The sequence below is a fragment of the Bos javanicus genome, chromosome 9, assembly GCF_032452875.1.
Source record: "Bos javanicus breed banteng chromosome 9, ARS-OSU_banteng_1.0, whole genome shotgun sequence".
In the NCBI taxonomy this organism is placed as follows: Eukaryota; Metazoa; Chordata; class Mammalia; order Artiodactyla; family Bovidae; genus Bos; species Bos javanicus.
This window is the reverse complement of record NC_083876.1, coordinates 91,130,015-91,144,124: the sequence shown is the minus strand read 5'-3', so window position 1 is coordinate 91,144,124 and position 14,110 is coordinate 91,130,015. Positions and strand designations below refer to the sequence as shown.

Here is a 14,110-nt window from a genome sequence, read left to right as displayed (position 1 = left end):
TTCAGTTCAGTTGCTCAGTCGTGTCCGACTCTTTGCGACCGCATGGACTGCAGCACGCCAGCCTTCCCTGTTGTTCTGTTTGCATCACTCAGCACACAGGGCACCGTCTTTCAATACTTCTGGATTTCTCAGAATGTGTTACTTAACACAGAAGAGGTCTTACTTTACCATCGGTAGTTGATGGAGGGCTTCCCGCCAGCCAGCTCTGCCAGCTCCTTGGTGCAGGGGGGTGAATGTTGGGTTCTGAGGAAGGGGTGATGGGCATGAACAGGTGAGCGAAAGCACCTCTTCCGAGGCGGTGGGAGCCTGGAAAACTCGGTGGGATTTCGTAGGCAGATGGGAGGCTCTTGGTGGAGTAGATGAACGCTGTTCACACAGCCACCAAGGGAGGATACACTGCCGTCAGGGCGGGTGGTGCCCAGATAGGATTTCCTGGAGGCAGAGAGTGTGGCAGACGTTCTTGTGAAATGATTTAGGGCAGGTACTTCCCGTAAAACTTGGCAAGGAGGGAGGGAGGCAGACGAAGGAGGGGAAGCCCGCAAGGTGCTGTCTCAGGTAGAGTCTAGTCTTGGGCTGTTACCCAGGTGTAACCACACAACACAGGCTCTGGCAGCTGTACGCAGGGGTGTCTGCTGTCGGCTGAGAGCAATTCTACGGAGCAGGGGGTGACCGTGAGCTTTTAGCAATAGATACTCACAGCAGCTGGGTTCACTGGCTAACCAGAGGGGCTCTGGGTGAACATCACAGCTGTCCGGCACGAATAAGTAGACCAGACTCTCAGGCAGGGGGTGGGAGAGAAAGCTGGACCAGTGGGCTCGGCTGGACAGGTGGGTATAGAGTTCTAGGCTAAGGAGCACGGACCTCATCCCGCAGGTAATGTCAACAGGTTGACAGTTGGTTTTTACACTAATGTCTGGGTTGGTTTGCTAGGGCCGCCATAACCAAGTACCAGTGACCGGGTCACTGAAATGAAAGTGTATTCCTTCAGAAGTCTGGGGGCTGGCGATCTGAGAGCAAGGTTGGCTTCTTGTGACGTCTCTTTCCTTGGCTTGCAGATGGCCATCTTCTCCTTGTGTCTTCATGTGGTCTTTGCTCTGTATGTTGTTATTCAGTCGCTAAGTCGTGCCTGACTCTTTGCAACCCCATGGACTGCAGCACTCCAGGCTTCCCTGTCCTTTACTATCTCCCAGAGTTGGCTCAAACTCATGTTCATTGAGTCGATGATGCCATCCAACCAGCTCATCCTCTGTTGCCCCCTTCTCCTCCTGCCCTCAGTCTTTCCCAGCGTCAGGATCATTTCCAATGAGTTGGCTCTTCACATTAAGTGGCCAGAGTATTGGAGCTTGCTCTGTATGTCTGTGTCCTAATCACTTCTTCTTACAGGGATACCAGTCAGACTGGATTAGGGCCCACTCATGTGACCTTATTTTAAATTAAGCATATCTTTAAAGACTGCAAGTACAGTCACATTCTGAGCTACTGGGGGCTCCGGGGACACAGTTTAGCCCATGACACTATCTAAACTTGAAACAGCAGGTGGGAGGTGCTACATGTCTTTTGTTGTTTTTGATTTTTAGTTGCTAAGTCATGTCTGACTCTTGTGACCCCCATGGACTGTCGCTCACCAGGCTCCTCTGTCCATGGATTTCACAAGCAAGAATACTGGAGGGTGATGCAATTTCCTTCTCCAGGTTTCTTCCTGACCCAGGAATCGAACTTTCATCTCCTGCACTGGCAGGAGGCTCTTTACCACTGAGCCACCTGGCTTCTGGGTGAGGCTGGGACTGGGGCGATTCTGAAAGACTAACTCAAGAGATCCTTTGGAAGAAGTATCAAGAGGACTCACAAAACAGAGGAAGGGGGTCCAGAACTGAACTCCTTGCATTCAAATCCAATCTCTGACTCATCTTAGCTGTGAGACCTCAGACAAGTAGTTAGTATTTCTAAATCTCAATTCTAATTATTCATAGTAACCTTTAGAAAAGTCTTTGGGTTAGGGGTAGGCAGGCAGGGAAAGCGAGAAGCAGATGTGAAATGTGGCAGTGACCTTGCGTGGTGATACCAGTGACAGAAATCACACAATCAGAAGAGAACCATCTAGGAGGCAGAGATGGCAGGTCTTCTGATCATCACTGAGTTTGAAATGACAGAGGAAAAATCAGGTGGATGTGTTCAGAAGGAAAGTGAACATTATTTCTAAGTATAGGCTAGAGTCAGTTCCTTGACCTCTGGAAATTCACTTAAAAAGGGACATGCTTCCTTTTTCCTTTGTCTACCTTCCTGCCAAGTTCCACTCACTGTGCAGTTTGGGGGAAGAGATGAAGGTGAGGAATGAAACATGTAGCTTCACTTCCAACCCAGCTAGAGAACAGCCATCAAAATGCAGATGCTGGGGACTTCTCTGGAGGTCCAGGGGTTGAGAATCTGCCTTCCAACGCAGGGGACCCGGGTTTGATCCCTGGTTGGGGAACTAAGATCCCACATGCCACAGGAAAACCAAGCCCCCAACTCAAGAGCCTGCTGCTGCTGCTGCTAAGTTGCTTCAGTGTCCAACTCTGTGCGACCCCATAGACGGCAGCCCACCAGGCTCCTCTGTCCCTGGGATTCTCCAGCCAAGAATACTGGAGTGGGTTGCCATTTCCTTCTCCAGTGTATGCATGCATGCTAAGTCACTTCAGTCGTGTCCGACTCTGTGTGACCCCATAGATGGCAGCCCACCAGGCTCCTCTGTCCCTGGGATTCTCCAGGCAAGAATGCTGGACTGGGTCGCCATTTCCTTCTCCAATGCATGCATGCTAAGTTGCTTCAGTCGTGACTGACTCTGTGCAACCTTATGGACAGCAGCCCACCAGGCTCCTCTGACTACAGGATTCTCCAGGCAAAAATACAGGAGTGGGTTGCCATTGCCTTCTTCAGTTTAATCGCTAAGTCACATCTAACTCTTTGGAACCCCATGGACCATAGCCCGCGGGGCCCCTCTGCCCATGGGATTTCCCAGGCAAGAATACCAACTCAAGAGCCTATGTGTCACAAACTACAGAACCCAAACACTCTGGAGCCTGTGTGTCCATGAGTACAACTAGAGAGAAGCCCGCATACTGCAGCAAAGACCCCTTGTGCCTCCGCTAAGACTTGATGCAGCCAAAAACAAAATTCAGAGGCCATTTTATAGCTTAGTATCCTGGCACTGAGTCCACGATTTTCTCAGAACAAGAACTCTGGTAGACCAGTACTCTGTACACTTTCTCAGCCCCCATCCTGGGTTTTGCCCTCTGTGTTGTTCTTCAGGGGTCTGTATGCCTGGGTGCCCACCTCTGCTGGGAGGGAGCATCTCTAGTTCTTGTCCGTATCATTAATGTTATTACTAGAAAGGTATTCATTGCTCTGTTTTTAGGCCACCACCCTGGTAAACGAAGGTTATTGATTTAGAAGTAATGATCAGTGTTGGAGTTTAGGGAAATACCTGCTCTATGGAAATGCCCATTTCCTTCTACTTCTGTTTGTGGAGAGCCTGGGTCCTGGGCCCCGTGTCTTCAGATGTTGTCTAAGATGGTCAGGCTGAGGTGTGGATCCATTCCTTGGTGCAGAGCGCTCCCAGGCTCTCTGTATATGCTTGGGGAGTGTTTCCCTGAGCCTCAACGTCCTCCCCCAAATGGGGCCGTCGCTCTGGGAGCACTGCTACTCCCATCCTGCCAAGCCTCAGACTCCATTTCACACTCTCACTTCTGGGAGGGTCTCCAGCAATCATCACCTGGGCCAGACAGGGCTTCGGTGTCTCTCTCTGTCTCCCCAGGGCCTAGCGCAGTTCTCACATGGTGCTTCCCCCTGGCCTTCCCCACATATCTTCGTGCCTTGACTCAGATTTCCTTGCTGTTGTTCCTTTTGTTATTGTTTAGTTGCCAAGTCATGTCCGACTCTTTGCAACTTCATGGACTGTAGCCCGCCAGGCTCCTCTGTCCATGGATTTCCCAGGCAAAAATTTTGGAGTGGGTTGCCATGGCCTTCTCACTGTTCTTTTACCAACCAGAAAGGGCTGATCGTCACTGTTAGACTATAGGAGAGATACGATTGAAGGTCTCACAAGATTTAAAAAAAAATAGGTCCCCTGAGACCAATAACACGATTAAAATGAAGCCATGTGAATTTTAAATTTAAAATATTAGCTCGTGAATACTCAAACAGCATAAGGTTGTGTACTTACTGTGTGATGAGCCTGTGCTAAAGCCCGTTACATGTGTTACCTAATTCTCACAGCTGCCCTTTGTTGCTACCGTGTGTGCGTGTGTGTGTGTGTGCGTGTGTGTGTGCGTGCGCGTGTGTGTGCGTGCACACTCAGTCACTGAGTCGTGTCCGACTCTTTGTGGCCCTGTGGACTGTAGCCTGCCAGTCTCCTCTGTCCATGGGAGTTTTATGCTTGTTCCTGTTTATGCCCATTCTGTAGATAAGGCACAGAGAAGTTGCGTGATTTGCCTGGAGACACACAGCGAATCAGAGGTATAACCAGGATTGCACCCAGAGAGTCCGAGTTCCGAGGCCACACTCCTAGTCAGTGGCAGTGCTGTCAGTGATCAGTGTGAACTAACTCATTCTGTCCTCACCGCAGCCCTCCGTGAGAGGTGCTGTCAGTATGATTGCTTTTCAGAGGAGGAAGCCGAGGATTGGGAGTTTAGGTGCTTTGCTCAGAGCCAGAATTCTAACCTCCTGGTTACCTGACTCCCAGGCCTCGGATTCTCACAATGCATCTAGCCTTTCAAAACTCTTGGTAAATGGTTTATACATACCATGGGACATTAGTCATAGGAAACAATAAACTAATGCCATTGCAGCAACATGGACGGACCTCGAGAGTGTCGTACTAAGTGAAGTAAGTCAGACACATATCATATGATTTCACTTAATCTGGAGTCTAAAAATGATACAAATGCACTTATTTACAGAACGTAAACTCACAGGCAGAAAATGAATTTATGGTCACCAAAGGGGGAAGGGCAGGAGGGATAAATTAGTAACTTGGGATTAAACACATACACACTAATATACATAAAATAACCAACAGGACCTACTGTGTAGCACAGGGAGCGATATTCAATATCTTGTAATAGCCTATAATGGAAAAGCATCTGAAAAGAAATATATTCAGTTACACATACTTACATGCGTATAACTGAATCACTTTGCTGTACACCTGAAACTAAGACAACATTGTAAATCAACCATATTAAGAAACAAAGAGATTGTAAGTGTCTCAAAGAAGAATATATGTTGAATGTTGCTAGTAGCTGCAGACACGCAAATGACCCAGGACCCTGTTTACCCAGAGGCTGGGGTTGGTTTTGTGGAGAACGATCTCTGAGTTAACCTCCAAGCTTTTACGCTTGCTCCCTTTCAGACCTCACCTCCCACCACGACCACCCAGTCCCCGGACAGCACGATGGATGCCTCGCTGAAGAAGGAGAAGCCAGCCATCCTGGATCTTTATATTCCTCCTCCACCAAGTGTTCCCTACTCGCCCCGGTAAGTCCGTGCCCATTTTCGTGGTGTGCTCGTCTCCTGGGCCTGGGGATGCTGCTGGTGGTGGGAAGACCACGAGCATCTCAAGAGGAGGCTGAGGCCCGAATCCACTGTCAGAAAGCGTCGACTTGAGTGTGGGGGTCAGGAATGGGTGAAGGGTTCAGAAAAGTACAGACTTCCAGTTACAGGCTGAGTCCTGGGAATGGACTGTTGGGGTCAACAGCATGGTGACTGTTAACAATACTGTGTTGTGTATCTTCAAAGTTGCAAAGGGACTAGATCTTAAAAGTTCTCATCAGGAGAAAGAAGGAATTAGTCACTGTGTGGGGTGATGGATGTTACCTAAGCTTATTGTGGTGATCATTTTGCAATATATACATAAGTCATTATGTTGCACATCTGAAATGAATATGACATTATATGTCAATTATATCTCAGAAAAACTGGGGGACGGAAGTGTAATTCTTAAAGGGGAAGTGTAGGGATAGATCCAGTTTTATGGACCTTGAAGTCAGACAGTTTGATGGGGAGGAGGGGGGTCCTTAAAGCATGTGCTTTTGGGTCATGTCATTTTCATTCTTCACTGGGCAGTGGAATGGGCTGTTTGGGGGTTCCCTGAAGCTGAAGTTTCATTAACTACATGGTAAACTTATCTCTGGGGAGAAAGATAATAAATATTTCTGCAAGATCGAAGTCAGTTTTATCTTGTTGAGAGAGACACGTGTTCTTCATAGGAGTTAAAAAACGTGAAAACAGGTGTGAATGGCCTGTATTTGTGCATCCATATGTGTTTATGTGTATTTATCTATTATGAATTCTTAAAGATCATTGCTTTCTTAATGGCTATTTTAAATGTTTATGGTGAAGTGAGGATGGTCATGCCAGATGTTATATAGGGGGTGATTGAGGTATGAAATACAGGCTTATTTATACCATCTGACACATTTACATATGCTAGTAAAACTAGAGAATCTGGCTCATTTATTCAACATATATTTCCTGAGAGTTGGGCCTGATTTACCATCTTATGCAAAACAGATGTAGTTCTTGCCCCTAGAGAACTGCCAGTGTCTTAGTCAACTGTTCAAGAATAAATTGAGAAATACGTAATCATGCTGTAATATTTCATAAGATAGAAGTCTGGACTGAACCTGTAGTGATGTTTCACTTTATATTGGAGTTTTTCATTTGTTTTTGTTTTAAGCTGAACTCTTTGCATCCACTGTGTTTCTTTCCTGGGCACAAAAAAGAAGTAACATGATTATCCTCCTCCTTGAGTCTTGGTTTGCCCAGAACTTATTACAGCAGGTGGAGCAGTGACCTCAGTGATCAGGGCATTCCGGTTGGTAGATAAGACTCTTCCCCGTATTCACAGACAAGAGTTCCTGTGGTTGTTGGATCTTAAGTGCGTTTAAAACTATAAGGAGCTGTTTGTTGCTTTGATGACCAGCATGTGAACTGTTCTATCAGAAACTGTAGGGAGGATCACCCCAACACCCCTAATCCTGAATATTCTTGCCTGAGTCTCAGCGAGGGGGTCACAAGAGCCATGGCAAGAAAAAGAGTATGCACATAGTAAGGGCAAGAGGGAACTGGGGCTCTTAATGTATTTGGAGAAGACATGTGGGGACACATACATATTGAAAGACACCATTAATAAAGCATATTTTATTAGGAATGAAACATGCAAATGGTCACAGAGGACAAGCGGTGAGTGTGGAAAGCGTTGCGAATGGGGAAGCTGTATTCCAGGTTTAAAAGTATAGAAGGAGACAGATTCATGGTGGCAGTGAGGGTGGGTACAAGTAGCAGACTCACTGGGAATACCAGTAGGCCAGGCTGATCTTTAGACTGTTTGGACTTAGTAGACTCTGTATTTATATAGTTGTTTTGCAATGATCCCCTAATGGAATTTACTAAATGCAAAAAAGTTAACCAGCTGGTAACTTGGACTCAACTAAAATTAATTTTATAAGTCTTAGTATAAGCTGGCATTCAGAAAGAATTAAGTTGCAGGCAGTGGTCCAATTTTTGCTGATTTTCTGTACTTAGTTCAGAAAATAGACAGTTTCCATTGGTCACTATAAAGGCCCCTTTGTAGTTTTTGACATCATTTTCAAATCTAACAACTGCCATACTTCAAGTGTCTTCTTTGCTTGATCTTGGCAAAGATACTAATCTTGGCATGAGAAAAAAGGTTTGGTTATATCTTCACTTGTGGTGTCTGTAGTAAACAGGAGATCCAGTTCTACTATAGGATAGGTGTACAGGAAAACCAGAGCTAGCTTTTCAAAGGTATATTTGTATCCTTTAAACTACATATATGAAAAAGTCTCATTTCCCCTTATTTAGTAGGATCATGATATTTACTTTTATTTAATAGGATCTTTATGTATTTGAGAAGCAGCTGTGCTTGAAAAAGTATTGCTCTTTCCTCCAGAGGAAAAGGAGAATTTAAGTTGTCTTCTGTGTGCTGGCAATAGTATGCCTCATAATTCTTTTGTTTGAGAGGATCTTTGTAAGCAACTTAATTATTGCCTTCCATCCTGCAGGGAAGAGAATGGGGGTTCTGTTTACGGATTCAGTAAATGTAAACAGCCACAGCCTGGTCCTAAGGGTTCCGAGTCCCCCAATTCCTTCCTGGACCAGGAAAGCCGGAGACGGAGATTCACCATCGCGGATTCTGATCAGCTGCCTGGCTATTCCGTGGAAACCAACATTCTGCCGGCAAAGATGAGAGAGAAAACGCCATCTTACGGTACGCTGCGGGGTGTTTGTCCTCTTCCCCTCCCCCTTCCTTATTTGGGACTGTTGGATGAATTTGGCAGACTTGCAGGGTAATCTGAGGAAAACATAAACCTCAATGAAATTCCAAGTATGAGACCTTTATTCATCTCTCCAAAGCCAAGGCTGGTTGAGTCATCACACCGCCTGGCATCCAGGCCCAGTGGGGTGAGATCATGTTACGGTTTTAACTTTCAGTGCCTGCATTTCAACTTGCAGTTGTTTTGCTCCGGGGACCCACAGACTCAAGTTTAGCACGCCTCTGTCCTCATGGCGTGCTGAGGAAACCCACCGCTTTAAAACACTTTTTCCCTACTTTAGGTTTTGCTTACGTTGCAGTGAGTGTGGTGTTGGGGTGCAGGACGGTCTAGTTCTAAATAAAGGGTTCTCTGAAGTCCAGAAACTCTCAACTTCTCCTTTTTCTTCCCCTTCCTCTGAAGGCAAGCCCCGGCCTCTGTCAATGCCTGCGGACGCGAGCTGGATGGGCATCGTGGACCCTTTTGCTAGACCTCGAGGTCATGGGAGGAAAAGTAAGTTTAAGCAAACGGAAAAGCACCAAACGTAAAGCCCAGGCCTTCATCTTGGGCCTCTTCCTAAGTGTGGTCAGTGACCACAGAAGTCATCTTCTCATCTACATCAGGGCTGCTGAAGGCCTCTAAGTTTCTACCTATGTCTTTGTTCAGCTGCCCAGTCATGTCTGACTCTGTGCAACCCCATGGATGGCAGCACACCAGGCTTCCCTGTCCTTCACGGTCTCCGGGAGTTTGCTCAAACTCAGGTCCATTGAATCAGTGAATCCTAGTTAGTGCTTGTAAATCTCCTAATTAGTTTTGTGTGCTTTACACCGGCTGTAGACATCGATGGTCCAATTTCTAAACAAGTAGAAATACCTTATTCATAAAACGATCCCATCCTCAATTTTTAGCTTTTCATTATTGGAGTCTGTCTTATTTTTGATGGACAGGCGTAGCTTTTTTTCTTCCCCGTCCTTATATTAGAGAATAATTACCATTGGAAAAGAAACTTGTGTTTAATTTACACTCTATTCCAAGTTACTGATGATGATGCTTCTCTTAAGGGAAATGTTGACCCAGATTACGTTTGATTGTCAAGACAGCCTAACATTGATTTTGCAGTGCTAGAACAAAGAGCTGTTGAAAAGATAGACAGCAGGTTGGCCTGAGATAGGAAAAGGAAGAAGAAATAAATTCTGGTGCCTCAACTGCCAAAGTGCTCAACCCCTGACATTTCCCTGGGACTTGGTAAAGTTTGTCACCTAAGTAGCTGAATTACCTGGATGATACTAAATTGGAAAAAGGAAGAAGATGCCATCTGAGGTCCAAGACACCCTTAGCTGACATGGAAAATCTGTGGAGCAGACAGCAGGGGGCAGGGCAGTCCTTTGTTTAGATCTGAGATGTCCACAGCCTTGTTGCCAGTCTTTTTTAGCCTTTGACGCCCCAGATGTAGTCTTTTAATATTTGAGATACGGGGTGTAGGGGTGGGGAGTGTGAGGTTGGGAAAATGGAAAGATACCTGACCTCTATCCCACCTTCCACATTTTCCTGGTGTTATCATTTTAGAAGGAAAGTTATCTGCATAAAATAATGGATACTTCAGGAAAACAAAACAAAACAGAACATGACCTTTTTTTGGAGAGACAACTCACATACCATAAAGCTCACCCTGTTAAAATGTACAATTCAGTGGGTTTCAGTATATTCATAGAGTTGTACTAATTCCAGAATATTCTGTCACTTCAACAAGAAAACCCTGTAAGCAGTCATTCCTCACTCCCACCTCCTTCAGCTCCTGGCAACCAAAAATCTACTTTCTATCTCTTGATTTACCTATTTAAGGCATTTCATATGAATAGACTCCTACGGGCACTTTTTAAAAGTAACTTTTTCCCCCTTTGATTACAAAAGCAAAACAAATAAAAAATATAAGAAAACTTCCTGTAATCCGCTTCCCCGACCTAGAAATACTCACTCTGAGTGTTTTGTATATCTTCTAATTGTTTCTGTATTTACATATTATACACTTAGGAAAAATATGCAAAATGGAATAGATAGATGTTCAGAAATACTATGTAAGAGGAACACGTGCATTTTTTGTAATAGTTGCGTTAGTAATCTGTCTTACGGCAATCAGTTCAGTTCAGTTCAGTTGCTCAGTCGTGTCCTACTCTTTGCGACCCCATGAATCACAGCACGCCAGGCCTCCCTATCCATCACCAACTCCCGGAGTTCACCCAAACTCATGTGCATCGAGTCGGTGATGCCATCCAGCCATCTCATCCTCTGTCGTCCCCTTCTCCTCCTGCCCCCAATCCCTCCCAGCATCAGGGTCTTTTCCAGTGAGTTAAGTCTTTGCATGAGGTGGCCACAGTATTGGAGTTTCAGCCTCAGCATCAGTCCTTCCAATGAACACCCAGGACTGATCTCCTTTAGGATGGACTGGTTCGATTTCCTTGCAGTCCAAGGGACTTGCAAGAGTCTTCTCCAACACCACAGTTCAAAAGCATCAATTCTTCAGTGCTCAGCTTTCTTCACAGTCCAACTCTCACATCCATACATGACCACTGGAAAAACCATAGCCTTGACTAGACAGACCTTTGTTGGCAAAGTAATATCTCTGCTTTTGAATATGCTATCTAGGTTGGTCATAACTTTCCTTCCAAGGAGTAAGCTTTTAATTTCATGGCTGCAATCACCATCTGCAGTGATCTTGGAGCCCAAAAAAACAAAGTCTGACACTGTTTCCACTGTTTCCCCATCTATTTCCCATGAAGTGATGGGAACAGATGCCATGATCTTCGTTTTCTGAATGTTGAGCTTTAAGCTAACTTTTACACTCTACTCTTTCACTTTCATCAATGTAGGTGGTTTATTTGCAAAGTCCTGTGCAACTCTTCTATGACCCCATGGACTGTAGCTCACCAGTCTCCTCTATCCATGGGATTTCCCAGGCAAGAATACTGGAGTCGGTTACCAATTCCTTCTCTAGGGGATCTTCCTGACCCAGGGATTGAACTTGTGCCTCCTGCATTGCAGGCAGATTCTTTACCATTTGAACCACTTATTCAGTCTGCTATGGTTGGACATTTAGGTTATTTCTGTTTTTTTCCTCTCAATTGTAAATAATGCTTCAAGAAACACCTTGTACATAGATCTTCCTATGTTTTTTTTTTTTTTGGCTGAATCTCACAGCATGTAGGATTTTAGTTCCCTAACCAGGGATTGAACCTGTGACCCCTGCAGTGGAAGAGCAGAGTCTTAACCAGGGAAGTCCCAATCTTCATACATTTTTAGAAGTGGAACTTCTTGATCAAAAGAAGGCTGCATGCTGCCAGGGTGCCCTGTATTTTACGTTTACCTCCCCGGCCCTGCTCCCCAGCCCAGGGGGGCTGACTTTTAGGGTAGGATCATTCTTTCTTCTCCAGAAATGTCCCAAGCCTTGCAGAGCAGTAGAATCTTTGAACCCCACCCATTAAAGGTGGAGAGTGCCTGCCCTGCAGTCAGGGTGACAAGCAAAGGCACCCCACCTTCCTGAATGCCCCTGAGGGATGCTCCTGCGTAAGAACCGTGGTTCCAAGGGCCGGTGCTCCAGGGTGCAGGTATTGAACAAGCACAGGTGTGGAAGGAGTGACAGCATTACAAGATTTTCTTTGTTTTTTGATCTCAAGTGAAATTATGAAAATCCTATACTGATTAAAAAGGGCAGGCTCACTGATTCTTCTCTGCCCCCGTGTTACCTCTCAGATAGAAAAGCAGCCTGAAGTGTGAATGTCTTCCATTTCTGCTTTCTCAAAGCCCTGCGGGATGGGCCCAGCCGCCTGGGGGACCTGGTAGCCCATCCGTGCGTGGAAGGCAGGGTGCGGTGTCTGTTTCAGAAGCAGGGCAAGTCTGAGCAGCGGGTGTGTGGATGATGGGTATTTTAATGGACCGCTTGTGGGCTTTATCCGATAACAGGTGAGGATGCCCTCTGCCGGTATTTCAGTAACGAGCGTATCCCTCCCATCCTCGAAGAAAGCTCCTCGCCCACCTACCGCTTCTCAAGGCCCGGGACCGAGAGGCAGCTGGTCCGAGGCGCAGACTACATCCGAGGCAGCAGGTGCTACATCACTTCGGATCTCCACAGCAGCGCCACGATTCCGTTCCCGGAAGAAGGGACCAAAAAGAAAGCCGGCTCCTCGGCCGCCAAGTCCTCGTCTCCAGAACCATCCCTGCTGGTCAGCTGGTTGACTCGCCTGAAATTGTTGACTCACTGAGCCCCACGCTCCCTGGGGCCTCCTGGACTCCTGCTACCAAGTGCCTTGTTTCCTCGGTTGGCAATCTTGTTCTGATTTTCATTCACAGTATTATGTAGCGATCTTTTGCAATTTCGTGGGTTTCTTTTTTGGAAAGTTGTGTATTGCACTTCTTGGAATTTTGAAGTCATTGGATGGGAATAAATCCAGAGAATCTTAGATCAGATGCTGACTTGTGGCGGCCAAAGGAGAGAAATGGGGAGAGTCTGCCCCCCGCCCCCACCTTTTTTTTTTTTTTTTTGCTTCCTTAAGAGTCAGAACACAGAGACACATTCTGTAAAGCAGAGCCTTGGCCAGGAATGGTATGATCATTACAGAGAACGGGCCATTGTTCGTTTTGAGGGTCGAACTACAATTGGTGGCCGCTGTCACACAGATGTGTTGGATTTTGGTCCAACCTCTTCACCTGAAAAAGCCAGTGGAGAAAAGTTTTGTTTTGTACCACATGCAAACGTGTAGCAGCCTTGACCTTGAAATAACACGTGGGCAGCATCTGATGTTCTTTCAGAGCAGAGGTATAAATGTAGACCTGTTACACTTGTTTAATGCAGTTTGCATAACAATCAGTGTAGGTCAGTTAATACAGAAACACGTGAAAACATTTAGATAGGGCTTACTACACACAAAGTTTATGGTTATTTGTAAGGGGTGTCATTGTTGATGGTGTATATTATTGTCTTTAAGGGAAAAGAAGCTATAATAGACTTGCTGACAGCCAAAGTCTCATTCAGAAAAATGAAGCAAGCATACTTAGGTTTATGAGAGAGACATCAATTTGCATTTTAACCTGTTCAGTGACTATCTTCCAGAAAAGAATGGACAGTTCTTCAAAATTGTACATTTTGCTAATTAGAAACCTCTTGGAAAAATCTCACGGTCACTCATTTTCAACTAGCATATGGTATTTTGGAAAAGTGTGTCTGTATTAACTCTTGTTTAAACTGAATGTATGATACTTTGTTAGAATGGAAAAGTACTATCTTGTTAATTTAAGTGTTTTAAATATAGTTGTATATTTTTCTTACCTTAGTCACATGTAATTGGTATATTTCTGTTTGGTGTCCTACAGGAAGCTAATGAAAAAGTGTTCAAGATGTTTTCAGGTTTACCAGTGACCACCATGGCTGTTGCCACCGTGGGCATTATTGTTAAAAAAGAAAAAAATAAACCCTCTGAAGCAATTTTAGAATTGTATGGATTAGAAATGGGGACATGGAGGGGGCATGTGTGGAGTTTACATTTGGGGACTTTTCTGAGCTGTACCCCTGGACAAAGCTGGTATTTGTCTTGAATTGTCTACTTTGCTGAACTGCCTGAAATCAGAGATTTCTTGGAGTTAGCAAACATCTTCCTTTAGATGCGATTGAGGGAGTTGGTGAGCTTCAGGGAACTGGCAACCACTTAGTGTATTTGTGTGAATGAATTCAGTCAGGCTGTTTTGGTGTCACCCAACCCCCAAGGGAACTGCAGTGAAGATATAGCCGTTTCACGGGGGTTACAGGG

At 45.5% G+C, this 14,110-nt stretch overlaps 1 protein-coding gene across 3 annotated transcripts in view; it reads left to right on the top strand.

The window, feature by feature from the left end:
* The window catches only part of CNKSR3 (CNKSR family member 3), a 108,446-nt gene extending 94,650 nt beyond the window's left edge, over positions 1-13,796 (top strand). For 2 of the 3 annotated variants that reach the window (XM_061428372.1, XM_061428373.1), the window contains exons 10-13: positions 5,390-5,514; positions 8,064-8,269; positions 8,736-8,825; positions 12,270-13,796. In XM_061428372.1, coding sequence (XP_061284356.1) covers positions 5,390-5,514; positions 8,064-8,269; positions 8,736-8,825; positions 12,270-12,568 — 720 coding nt within the window. In that variant the 3' untranslated portion in view covers positions 12,569-13,796. The remainder of the gene's footprint in view (positions 1-5,389; positions 5,515-8,063; positions 8,270-8,735; positions 8,826-12,269) is intronic. The other variant, XM_061428374.1, reaches the window with a different exon arrangement.
* The last annotated feature ends 314 nt before the right edge of the window (positions 13,797-14,110 follow it).